The following is a 13433-nucleotide window of genomic DNA, read 5'->3' on the forward strand; positions in this document are numbered from 1 at the left end:
ACAGGGCCCTGAAGGGCAGACTTCCCCAAACTGGTGCTAGAATTATGGGAGCTACAGTCCAACACTTCTGGAGGGCACCAGGTTGTAGAAGGCTGAGCTAGGCATTGTCCAGGGGAAGGTAAGCACTTCACTCTCACTGAATAGGGCATATTCAAGCATATGCTTAATCCTCCCATTCAGATCAACGGAACTTCAAAATCCTTAACGTGGCTGAACTATGTCTGCAATTTCTAGTTAGATCATTCTATTCAGAAATAAATAAATAAATAAATTTATTACACATGCATACACACATTGTGGTGTAGTGGCTAAAGTGTTGGACTGGGAGTCAGGAGATCTGGGTTCTAGTCCCCACTTGGCCATAGAAACCCACTGGGTGACTCTGGGCCAGTCACAGGCTCTCAGCCCAACATACCTCACAGGGTTGTTGTTGTGAGGATAAAATGGAGCAGAGGCAGAGGAGGATTATGTTCCTTAGGTTCCTTTTAGGAAAAAGGCAGGATATAAATGCAATAAAATAAATAAATAAATACCGCCTGTTTTCCTCTAAGGAACCCAACATGGCATACATAAACATCTTCCTCTCTAGTTTATCCTAACAACAACCCTGTGAGGTAGGCTGGGCTGAGAGTCTATGACCTACCCAAAGTCACCCTGTGAACTTTCATGGTCGAGTGGTGACTAGACATTCAGTCCGATACTCCAGCCACTACCTCACGCTGGCTCTCAAAAATTCCAGAAGTTTCAGAGGCATGCAAGTTTGGATATTTGTTTCAGAACTCAGACCTTTCCAACACTAGACCATGCAGAACTCACATTACTACCATCCCAAACCACTTTAAGCAAACCTGAATGGTAACCGATGCAACAGAAAAGAAAAGCAGTCAAGCTATTGTCCAAGCTCCCTATGGCATCCTAAGGTTTTGAGAATTTTTCTTTCACAAAACAAGCTGAAACACGCTGATGCACATATGCCTCTAATTTAACATCTAAAAATGCAGAACTCAAGAAGCCACCAAGTATTTAATAGGCAAGGTTACAAAACGTTTAGTATAAAACTTGGTAAAAGACTTAACTGCCAAAACTAAGTTCTTTTAAATATAAATATAAACTCCACACTATAATGTTTTGCTTTTTGAAAATAAACCACATGAATACTTGGGGTTTTTTTTGGATGGAAACCAAAAGTAATTATTAATTGGGGTCAATACAGCTGATCTAGTGTACTGCTTCTATCTGGAAAAGGAGAAAACTCAGATTTTCAAATAATGTTGTCTGTGAAAAACACCAATAGTTCATTTATCATTAAATGTGATTTCATCCTTTGTTTTACATTTACCATAGGACACAAATATATAAATATCTCAAGAACTGCCCAAACTTCTTTTAAAAACACAGAAGGCCTGTTCTCACATGATCAACAGCCATTAGAAGGTCATACAATACAAGCCTACTCAGAAACAAATTCCACTGAGTTCTGTCGGGTTTACTTACAAACGAAGTATAGGATTGCTGCCTAAATTTTGCTTCCTATTTCTAGTTACTGTTTGTTGGCCTTACATTCCTGACATGTACATTTGAAGGCATAATACAGTATTGCTGCCCAAAGTTCTTTCAGGTTTACACCAGGCTTGTATTTTAACCTATATGCACATACATAATCAAACTGCTCTTCAAATGTCCTGTTTGAAAATTACTACTTTTAAATTGCATGAAATCAGTTAAAAGAGGACATTACAGTGGAACTACACGCTACAACTAACACGGGCATAACTGTTGTAAAATGGCATTCCATGTTCAGTACTCCACCAACTCCAAATAACTTTTAGCAATGTGATGGCATTAAGATATAGATGTTTTGGTATACACCACTTCACATCACTGGCTACCACTGGAAGGAATAAGGGAACGAAGTGATGTCATCAAGACATAGGTAAGGGTCTCTAACATTACAAGAAGGAGAGAAGGACAAACTCAATATAGATGTGCTGTTACAGAATTTTTTGATCCCACAGCTAGTGTGTACTATTAGCCCGCATATGGTTGCTCAAATAAGCGTTCACAGCTAAAAGCGCTTTTTATCAATGTGGATTTGTGACCAAACTACATCTCCTCTTAGAGAAAGCTGGAGAACAGAGCTGGAGGTGTACGCATTCAACATGTGCCTGGTAGGCCCTCTGTACTCAGAAAGGCCATGAGGTGCAGAGGTGGAAGCAGCTCCTGTTTAGGGGCAGGGGGATGTTTTCTACCTGCCCAGCTCCAACCTGAGAGGAACTAGAATTCTTCCCTGACCGCGTGCTGTTCTTGGGACATAACATGAGGTCAGGAGCAACACCCTGCCCCTTGGGGTGGGGTCTTGGTGACCCCTCGTGATACACTTATGCAGTTTAATAAGTAATCTCTAAGAATAGGATCCAAACCTTAAAAGCCTATGAGTGTGACAAATGAAGTCAATAGAAGATCTTTTAGAAGTTCTTAATGAACAACTCTCCACAACCTTGTACAACTTCTCAACAGCACGTAGATTTACACATAATAACATTCCAAATGTTAGACTCCGTCTCATCTACAAAGGAGTAATTTCTAAGAGACTTTTTTCCATCCACTGAAAAAGAAATATTCCATGAGTGAACTGTCATATAAAATATATTTGGTTACTGAAGAAAGAACATGAAACGTTGTTAAATCTCCGGAATCTTCGTTACCAGAATACGGTGTTTAACTGTGATTTTGAAACTTTGATTGTTAACCAGAATACTTGAATGCTTAATTGTGATTGTTAACCAGAATAAGGTGTTCATCTGTGATTGTTAATTAGAAGATACATTGTGATCATATTGGGGGTTTGTATAGATGCTTGTGTGCAAATAATAATAATAATAATAATAATAATAATATATCTTAATTTTCCCAATTGGTTTTGTTAGTGTGTGAATGTGGTTTCATGTTGTTCGCTATTCCATCAACTGTATGTTGCAATATGGATGTGTATTCTTGAGATAACTGTGTTGTAACACGCATTTGCGCCTCAATGAAGTGTTAATGATACCCTGATCATGTGTTGTAACAGATAATGCACATAGACCATTGATACTATTGTAGTAGAATATACATCTTTTATATCACAGTAGAATCTTCTATTGACTTCATTTGTCACACTCATAGGCTTTTAAGGTTTGGATCCTATTCTTAGCATTTGCACAGTAGGGTTTTCTCCTCACCTTTTTTCTTAATAAGTAATCACTACAGTGTGGATTGGTTTAAATCCAGACAATTTAAATTAGTGATTTAAATCAGCAAGAAAAAAAGTTTGATTTAAGTGATTTACCGTATATCAAGTTTCCCTTTGAAACTGTTTCATATATTTCCTGAACAATGGCACAAATCTGACCACTAAGCCATGTTAAATTACAACTGCAGTATTTATACTGTTTGTTTCATTTTTACAAACATTTTGCATCTTTTTGTCTCGCTGTATATATTTTACATGTGTCCCTTTTTTTAACCTATAGAGGGGAAGGTTTTTAAAATTTCCCATATATTTATTTTTTTATTTATTTTATTTATTATATTTTTATACCGCCCAATAGCTGAAGCTCTCTGGGCGGTTCACAAAAATTAAATCTTCCATGAAATCTTTTATTAACATTAGTGGAACTGACACCAATTAACAATAAAAGAGGACTTACAGAAACAGACAGGCTGTTAAAGCAAGACAAGAGGTAAATCACCTAGATTTTCAACACATTAATTCAGTAAATGAGCTTCCAATATATCTGATCAGCTAACTCCAGTAGGGAGAATTTAAACCTACTGACAGGTTCTCCTGCCTCTTTCCAATTAATGTCAGCCCTCCTCAGCCATTGCTCATACATAACGTCCAGCTATTTCAAAGACTGTCAAATGCACTTGCTTGCAACAAGAAAGCAATGCACGCACACACAACTAAGGTCTCCTTTTACAGGTGTGGTGGTGCAGATCATTTCACAGTTTTCCAATATACTTCATAGATTTAAATAACTCATGTTCTGCATTCATAGTTTAGCTAGAATCCTTAATGATAAGAGGGAAGAAGTGCAGACTTAGTAAACAGCCTTTTGTCAAACAGTTAGGTGCTGGGGGGATCTCAGAAGAGCAAGGATGGGAAGTATTTCATCAGGGAGACAAAATTCTCATTAAGGTTTAAAGGTCTGGTCCTTGATACGTTCAATGTTTTGTAACAAAAATAAAGAGGCAGTGTATTGCCATTTTTGTAGAGTTGGTTTTTTTTAAAAAACAAAAACAAAAAACTTCATAACTATAGCATTGTTACCACTACAGGGCTTTTAAAAACTATTTTATTTTTACAAAAAGCTCACCCCTTTTAAAAAACAAAACTAAATGTTTGCGTGCCGTGGCGTGCACATCTAATAAATAAGCTCAATTTTTTAGGGGAGGAAACTATATGTGAAGAAGCAAAATGTTGGCCAGAAATATAAGCAGTACTGAAGCATAATCTCAAACATGGGAGAGAGAACTGTCCCATGTGCCACCTGAAACAATTCCTCTATAATTGCTTATAATATACTGTGCTGGATCCAGACATGCTCAGGGGCGGAGCAGCAATTTCTCCCCCCACCCCCCTGCAGCCTCCCAAAATTCTACTCCAGAGTGTTCGAGGACCCTCTGGAACAGTGTGGTAAGTAGCACTGGGGACTATAAGAGTAAGGGAAATTATGCCTAAATTGTTGGCCTCTGCTACATCCTTGTTTTTTCCACAAATCAAGAGACTGATGCACCCAAACACCATAACTAAGGAAGACAGCCATGCATCTTGAAAGTACTACTGCTAACAGGAGTTGTGAACAAGCGTCAATGTATCACCAGTGAAAAGTAGACCAGGACACTGAACATTGCTTAAGACAAACGAATGCTACAGACAACAAGCAAAGAGAGATATGCTTAGGTATACATTACTATCTTCAGAACAAACTCCAAGGGTAAGGACTATAGGTTTCCCAATGCTCCTAGGTGTCACGATGCAAGCCTACATCAGATCCTGAATATGAAACAGACAGGTGAGTCAACAGACAGGAAGGCATCGCAGTAGGCTATAGCAAGTCAAGCCTAGCCCTATACAAAAGCTTTTGGTTTGCGGGTCAAAGGGACAGGGGTACTGCTGATTACCTTCCTTGGACCCACCTCACTATACCCAGCCTTCCCTTGCTATCAGGACTGTGTATGTGCCTCCCCCCACAAAAAAAATATATCTTGGCAGGAGCTGGATACAAAAAGTAGCAACTAGAGAAGGATACTTGGCAATTTGCACGCTGACTGCATTTAATCATTCAAAACCTACTGCCACATAAGTGTTTTAAAACCAATTGCTATGCCAAAATTCAACCAGGTTAGGAATTCCTAGTCATTCAATACCCCTCACTGTCTCAAATTGCTAGTTTCCTCTTTTAGGTCAGATTCAGAAAATAAGAGGGTCAAGTACACCCACTTCTCTCCGTTATGTGCCAACAAGATACAGAAGTTTTGAATTGCACTAACACTCAAGAAGTTGTCTTGGCATCAAAACTGGATTGACTAGTAGGTGAAGTTCTAACCAGTCTACCCCCTAGAAGCATTTATAGTTGTGCAATATAAAATGTTTTACTCATAATCTGCAGACTGTTTTACTGCTGATTCCATACATGTTCAGGGTGGGGTTTATGTACATGCTACTCTGTGCCAAAAAAATGCTCAGAACACCTACACAAGTCCTCAAGCAGATAGACCGAGCTGACTGGAATGGTGCATGAAAGTGAGCAAACAGCAATGTAAATTTGCTCTCATTTCAGGCACAACTGACTCATACAAACCTGCCAAACACAGTTTCATTTTAAATAATTACTCCTTCAACAGGTGGCAGCACCATCTGCAATCCCATAACTGGGCCAGAGTTTGAGAACCGTCACATACTTAGAAAGCTTCATTAGCGCAGTGACTGGCAACATGATTAAGAGGTCAGTTAAGACATAGTACTGGCACAGTTAATCCAGTTAAGACAATGTAGGACACAATCCTACGCATGTTTAGACAGAAAGAAGTCCTACAGTTCCCAGCATTCCCCAGCCAGCATGGCTGGGTGGGGGGAATGGTAGCAGTTGGAGGACTTCTGTCTAAACACGCATAGGATTGTGCCCTTAGATTCTAAGGCTTCTAAGGCTTAGAAGCACTTCACACAGGAACCCATGAACAGTATTGGGCAAAAGGTGGGATACAAATATATATAATAATGATGATGATGATGATAAACGAGCCCCAGGTTTACAACAGCTTCTGGCTAAGGCTGCCAGTTGTTAAGGCCAGACAACCCCACTACTGCCCTCATGGTAGCAGTCCTACCACTCCTTGCCTACTCGCCTCCCTTGGTGAAGCCGAGCATTTCCAGGCAACAGAGGGGCAACACGCAAGTCAGTAGTGCTTTGTTTCACTGTGAGCAGCCAGGCAGTGGCACTGCTGGAACAGGGCCCTCCAGCTGACTGCAGCAGCGGACAGAGGCCATCATTGTTAAAAGCCAGAGTTTTCTGTACATACAAGACTCGATTTACAGGCTTAAGTGGGCCCCAGCTTCATCGACTCAGATAGAATGGCTAAAAATAAACAAATAAAGGTTAGAAATGTATAGCAATAATCTGAGGGGAAGTGCCTGCGTATGACAATCTAAGCCATGGAAGGACTGACTGACTGGAAGTACATTATTCCTCTGGTATCAGAATACAGGCTAAAGGAATAGCTATGCCAGCTGTTAAGAACACATCTGAGTTACTTTGAGGTTCTACCAAAGGGGCCTAGTTGGCAGAGTGCGGGGGTGGGGGTGGGGAATGCTGCAGCAGAACCTGCCCTGGCTGCAGCTCCACCCACTTGTCGTTTTGGCCAGAAATATGCAGGGCTCCATCAGGCATCAGCCATGATGTAAGCGTGTCACAACTGCGTAAGCGGAATTGCAGCTGGGAATGACATGGCATTGCCTACAGTTCTGCAGGCACAAAAAATCATTTCAAAAATATATAAATGCCAAGGAGCAAAGACAAATACTCAGAAATGAAATAGCAAAAATATTAATAGAAACGAAGTAGGAATGGAAAAGGGTAATGCTATTCTATATGCACAAGTATAAACATGTACTGGTTCTTTACAAAGAAAGGGCAAATTATCTATTATCCAACGTGACTAATAAGCAAAAGGACTATCATTACGAACAATGGGTTTGGACCACAGTTCATTGTGGGTTATTTAACATATGTTGAACTGTAGCATCCATGAACACCAAATTGCGTATGTAACCTCATGTCATGCAAACAGCCCCAATGCCACCTTAAGAATTTACAGTACAGCTGTAGTATTCTTGATACCTGATTTCTGCTGTGATCTCTAAAACCATGGAGAAGCTTCCCTGAAAGTTAACATCTTAAAAGTTGCAATCTCTCAATTTTCACACATTAAATCTAATGACGTTTTTCATCAGTGAAACAGGCAGCTTAAATTTCTAAGAAGAAATGCCTGTTTCTGATATATACAGAATTTAAACAGTTTGCCAATTTCTCTCTCTGAAGATTTAAAAAGAATTACCAGTTACTGCTTTCAATTGGCAAACAATAAGCAACCATAGTTACAAAAGATTCTTAAGTATATCGTAGTTATAGTGACCAAGTAATCATGTATTCCCATGTGGACATGGCTCTCAATGCCCTACATTCAATAAGCTGAACAGCACAGAGACAGTTTTATAGTATTGTTATGTACAAGGTTTTAAAACCTTGGCCTTCAAAGTTTAGAATAATTGGGGGGGGGGGGGTAATAAGCTTGACCACAGTTTACCCTGTTTAACAAAGATTTTAGAAGTTTTTATGGAAGTTGTGTCGACCCTGATGTAACCACAATGAAGAACTATAATAAATTGTCTTGTACCTAATTCCAAACTATCTTTTATTATGAAATATGCTTTCAATAATTTTTATTACAGGATAATACTATGTTTTCCCAAAGCAGAAATTGTATAGGGATTTTATTTTAAAACAACTTTTATAACAATACAGAGTAGTTCAACAGTAGCATCTCAAACAGAGAAGGACCACAGCTCAGGGGTTGAGCACATCCTTTGCATACAAACGGTCCCAGGTTCAGTCCTTAGCATCTGCAGGTAGGGTCTGGTAAAATCTCTGTCTGAAACCCTCAACAGACACTGCCAGTTAGACAATACTGAGCTAGAAGAACCAATAGTTTGACTCAGTACAAGGCACCTTCCTATATTCAGCATGATGCTTTTGCAGATTTCACAATGATAGAGCATAAAGGAAGAAGTTGCATGGCTTTTGCACAACATCACTTCAATGTAAATTCTTCGTTATCGATAGGATGTTACCCAGCATTAAAAACATTTGCTCACTAACCTTGTCATTCTACAGCATAAAGTTTGCAGAACTTAGCATTACTCAAGTAATGTTCACTGTAGATATCAACTATGAATATTATGGAAAGCTGCCTGATGTCACTACAGTCAATCACTGCACACTATTTTAACGTCATTTTTCAGTTAATCAATTCCCAAAGCACCTAATAAACCAAAAACAGTCATAAAATCACAAATTATGGCATTATAAAGCCAGTTTACAAAACTAGTATGCATAATCCAATAATAATAATAATAATAATAATAATAATAATAACAACAATTAAATAAATCTGTCAGCAGCAATTATAATCTTCTCTGAGAAGCCTTTTCTTTTGCAGTTTTTGTCCTATGTAAAATCTTTACAAATATTAACGAGCTCTACATGTGCTGACGGAAAATATTTGTGATTTGGAAAACTTCAGCATCTTCTTAACAGCTACAGTCTTTTCTCACCGCACCCCATATAAAGTCACATTTTAACACTGCTGTGAAATGCAACATTTCCATACATTAATAGCCTGGAGGGTTTCCAAAAGGATCATATAAGGAAAAAATGAAAGTGTACTTCCAGTGTGAACCATTTACTGCATGTTTATTTAAGTGTTCCAGAAGCAGCAGTGGACACGAGTTCTATTTATGCATATTTTCCTCTGTTCACATTGACCTTTGTCAACATCACTCAAGGTCCCTCCCCTGTTTGAGAGCTGCACAAGTTATTTTTTCTTCTTCTTTCAGAAGTTCTCAATGAGGCCTCTTCTAAATGCCGAAAGCAAGCAAAGCTAAGCCCATGCTGGGTGTCTGTCTCCTAGAGAAGATTGCATCTTTTATTTATCACCCTTTGGCTTTATTTTCACAGTGAATTCCTAGCTTAAATGTAATCAGCCAAGAAACCCTCCCTATGTGCGCTCCTGTCATTCCTCATCCCTTGCAAGTGGAATCAAGCAGAGGCAAAAGAAAAAGAAAAAAGCCCTCAGCAATGCCAGCCAAACCAGAAGTGGCTCAGTTCTGGTAGTGCCACCACGAAATGGAGAGATGCCTCAAACCCTTGCTAGAGGGACAGATCCAGAAATCTTGAGGAATGTTAATTAGAACCTAGGGGACAGCCCAAAGCCAAACCATTTACAAGCAGAACAGGAAGGAACCATGATGAGAATGTAGTCTGTCGCACGATTCAGCAACTCCACTCTGATTAAGCTGTCTTTGACCATTTTTAAAAGGTAGAGATATTGACCATACACCCTCAGAAAGCAAAGACATTACCATAATGAAAACTATTAGAAAAAAACGAATGTAAGAAAAAGGTGGTCCTGTGAAAGGGAGTCGCGATGTTCAGCTCTGTGGCTTTCAACCCACTTACAAAAAAAAAAGAGTCACTTCATCCGTGTGATAAGGATTGCATTTAAATTTCATGTCAGAGGAAGCTGAGCGGAGGAAAAATTGAGTTTTGCAGCTTTAAAATCTCCAGATCGACTTCCCCTTTGTCAGGTCCTTGCTATTTTGCTGGCAGTGAAAAGCAATGAAAGAGGTTCTTTTGTTTGGTTCCCCCTTTTCATGGAGCAACAACAACAACAATAAAAAAAAACCCTGAAAAGGACACAAACATGAAAAGGAGAAGGTGCCAGATTCTCTTCCAAGGGGAATTTCCTGAAGGCCACTGGAGATGTGCTGCCAAAATATAACCCTCTTGAAAATCCAACAACAACAACAAAAAATCCAGCTCTGAGCTCTGAGAGCCTCACCCTGAGCAGGAAGTTTTAAAAGGGAAATAGCCACCCGTCTGCCTATTTCTCCAAGCAGAGCCTTAACTTCCAAACCAAGCAATGACAACGGAAGAAGCCAGCCAGGCAGACACACACACAACCCATTCCCATTATGGATAGAAGTAACCCCTCCCTCCCCCACCCTTCAAGGGCAGAAAGATGGTGCAGGGAAACACCTCCAGAGCCTTTTGATTTACAGAAGGGAGGAGTTTAGTGGAATGGGACTTGTCTCTCATAACACCCCCCTCCCCCCATGAAGAGCATCGACACTAGGAGAAAGTATTATTCCACACACAAAACAGTATCCCCTCCCTTCACTGCTACTGAGGGAGGGGTAGAACTCTGCTAACATCCTAAAGCGATTTGGCAGCATTTGAAGCCGTCTCTGCCTTCCTGCACAGCAGTCCCCCTAGGCAGCTAGCTCCCCACCCACCCGCCTGCCCCCATCTCAGACAGAGCTCCTTTCAAGCCCTAATTTCATCAGCAATCTGACAGCTTTATGACCCAGTGACCTGCCCCCACTGCCACCAATAACAAAACCTAGGACAACTAGGAGATACAGACTGGGAATAGGAGCACCCAAGGAGTCTACGCAGAGCTAAGGGTCGAGTTCACCCCCTTCTCAAGTGCTGCTGTCCTAGAAATGTCTTTGTTTGAAGCTTCCAACCTCCCCTAGCAAATCCAAGAGATAAGGAGATATTCCTATTCCCTTCTCCACCCCCTTCCCTAGGGGCTCCTCCTGCTGATTCACTTCCACTCCTGCTCCCTGATGCTGGGGGAGGGAGACGGAATAGAACAAGGAAAGGGACACATATCTCTTATTATAAGTTGAGCGTATTTTAATAAAGGAAACGGTACTAGGGAGGAACAAGCAGCCCCTGGTGAAGGATTAGAATGTGCTGGGATTATCCAGGGTAAGGGCTTTCTTTAAATAAGGTGCAAAGGGAGTCCGATGGAATACGATCAAGTCTGTGTGTGTTGTCTGGATGCAAAAGACAAATAAGGATTATGTGCGTGTTGTGGGGGTGGGGAGAAGAGCAGATTTAAAGCGAGGCGAAGAGAAAAAGCTAGCTAAGGTTAGCTGTGGGAGAAGGAAGCGGCTTGGATGGTTTGGATTCTTAGGGTGCTAGTGAGTGGGGGGGGGTGAGAAGAGAAGGAATGACAAATTCGAAAGAAAATGTACGTTTGGCCAGGGTGACAGGCCCGCTCGGAGCAAGCGTGCGTGTGCGAGAGAAAGGGAGCGAGAGAATGGCAGGCTGCACAGGTGGATGAGCCAAGGAGAAAAGAGTCAGGTTTGGAGAATGTGGGGGGAGGAGGAGAAGAAAAGCCCGTGACTCGAAGCACAGCGGCGGGGAGGAAAGAGGGGGTGGGGAGCAGAGAAAACAAGCCGCCGCCGCAGCCACCCTCCCCGCCGCTCCCACCCCACCCTGCCCCCCAACCCCCGCCTGACTCACCGACTTGCAGGACGTTGTCGACGCAGCCGCCGTCGAGCAGAGCGATGCCCCTGCGGAAGGGCAGGCGGTTCTCGTCGGCAGCGGCGTCCGCTGTTCCTCCGCCGCCCCCGGGCGCGGTGCTGTTGGTGCCTCCGCCGCTGTTGCTGTTGTTGGATACTGCGCTGGCGGCAGAGGCGGTGCCCCCGCCGGCGGTGCCCGTGGAGCCGACGGCGGTAGATCCCCCGCCCGGTGGGGCGGCTGAAGCGTTGCTGCCGGCGGAGTCCTCGGCGGCGGCGCCGGTGTTGAAGGAAGAGTACATGCAGATCTCCCTCTCGCTACGGGGGAAGGACCAGTAGACGATGCGGCGCTGCACGGGCTCCGGGATGCGCTCGAACCGCTCCTCCACCCGCTGGAACGGCCACTTCTCCGCCACCCGCCGCGCCGCGATGTCCAGCAGCGACTCCGGGCTCTGCGTCTTGCCCAACGGCAGTACCCCCAGCGCGGCATAGGCGGCAGCGAGGGCAGGGGGGAAAGCGACGGCAGCGGAGGAGGCGGCGGCCGAGGAAGGTCCCGCCACGCATAGTGCCCCGCCGCCGCCCAGGCCTCCTTCGCCGGCAACTACGCCGCCGCCGACACCCGCCCGCTGGCCTGGCCTGCACCCGGCACCGTAGCCAGGTCTGCAGCAGAGGCGCTTGGCGGGGGGAGGGAGCTGACCGCGCTCCGCCATGGTCGCGCCGCTTCTAAACAGACAGCGGAAGTGGCTGTACTCTATAAACGGCACCAGGAAGCCAGCGAGAGGCTGCCGGAGCGGGAGGTCCCGCCCACCATGCCCATATACGGGTAAAAAGGGCGGGAGCCACCCGTCAGGCCCACAGAACAAGGGGAGGGAAAGGGGCGGGGATATGCAAAAAGAAAAGCGAGAGGCCACAAACATAAATAGAACGGGCCCCGCGGCCGTGTGCTCGGCGCGTCAGCGGTGACGGGCCGACGGCGGCGTAGTTCAAACGACGTGAGGGTGGGGGAGTCGAAGGGCTGCGCTGAGAGGATCACAGCTCGGAGGCGGGGCCATCCGTAACAGCACACACCCCGTCCGTCTGTCTGTCCATTCCCACCTCCCCTTAGTGCCTTGTGCGCATATGTCTATCAAACACTCCCCACTTTCTCTCAGCGCGTGCTGTTCCTGCTGGGCGAAGTGGGCGGGGTCCGTCGGCTCCCTCTGTGGTACCATTTAGGGAATGGAATGCGGAGGAGGTGGAGGAGGTTCCGGTGCCTTCTCTCAAGCTCAGCAGGAAAGCCATTGAGAGGGAGGAGGCGGAATAAACAAAACCAGAATGGGGGGCGGGGAAACAGGGTTTGGTCGCGCTCGCGCGGCTGGGAAATGCGGTAGCGAAGGCAGGCAGCGGCCGTTAGGTCGCCTCACGCGCCTTCTCCCGCCCTCCCCTTTTAACGCTCCTATGAGCGTCTGGGAGGTAGCGGGAGAACGTGGCGCCCGTTAGGCAGCGCTGCTCTTGCTCCTCCGTCGCCGTCCGAGGGAAAACCAAAGGTCGAGCGGGCTGCTTGAGGCGGCGGCTAGCCTCGCTGAGAGAAGGGGAAGGCGGGCAATTTATGCCGCGTTTGACTTTGAGAGGGAGGGTGGCAGAGGCGCGCAAGCGTCATCGGCTGAGGAGGGGAGAGACCTCGAAAGTTGCCGGCCCTAAGGGGCTTACCCGCGTTCGCGCCTCTCGGAGGGGAGTGAATTCGGTAACGGGAATATCCTTCCAGAGGCAGCGGCCGAGTTGACTAAGTTTCTCAGGGACCCAGGCGCGGGGGAGGAGGAGA

General features: G+C 44.3%; 1 protein-coding gene across 1 annotated transcript in view; it reads right to left on the minus strand.

Annotated features, from left to right (window-relative positions):
• The window catches only part of ZSWIM6 (zinc finger SWIM-type containing 6), a 107817-nt gene extending 95475 nt beyond the window's left edge, over positions 1 to 12342 (minus strand). Inside the window, exon 1 of the mRNA XM_063128032.1 lies at positions 11637 to 12342. Within this exon, the coding sequence (XP_062984102.1) occupies positions 11637 to 12342 (706 nt within the window). The remainder of the gene's footprint in view (positions 1 to 11636) is intronic.
• Between the last annotated feature and the right edge of the window lie 1091 nt (positions 12343 to 13433).

This window comes from Elgaria multicarinata, chromosome 6 (genome assembly GCF_023053635.1).
Source record: "Elgaria multicarinata webbii isolate HBS135686 ecotype San Diego chromosome 6, rElgMul1.1.pri, whole genome shotgun sequence".
Lineage (NCBI taxonomy): Eukaryota > Metazoa > Chordata > Lepidosauria > Squamata > Anguidae > Elgaria > Elgaria multicarinata.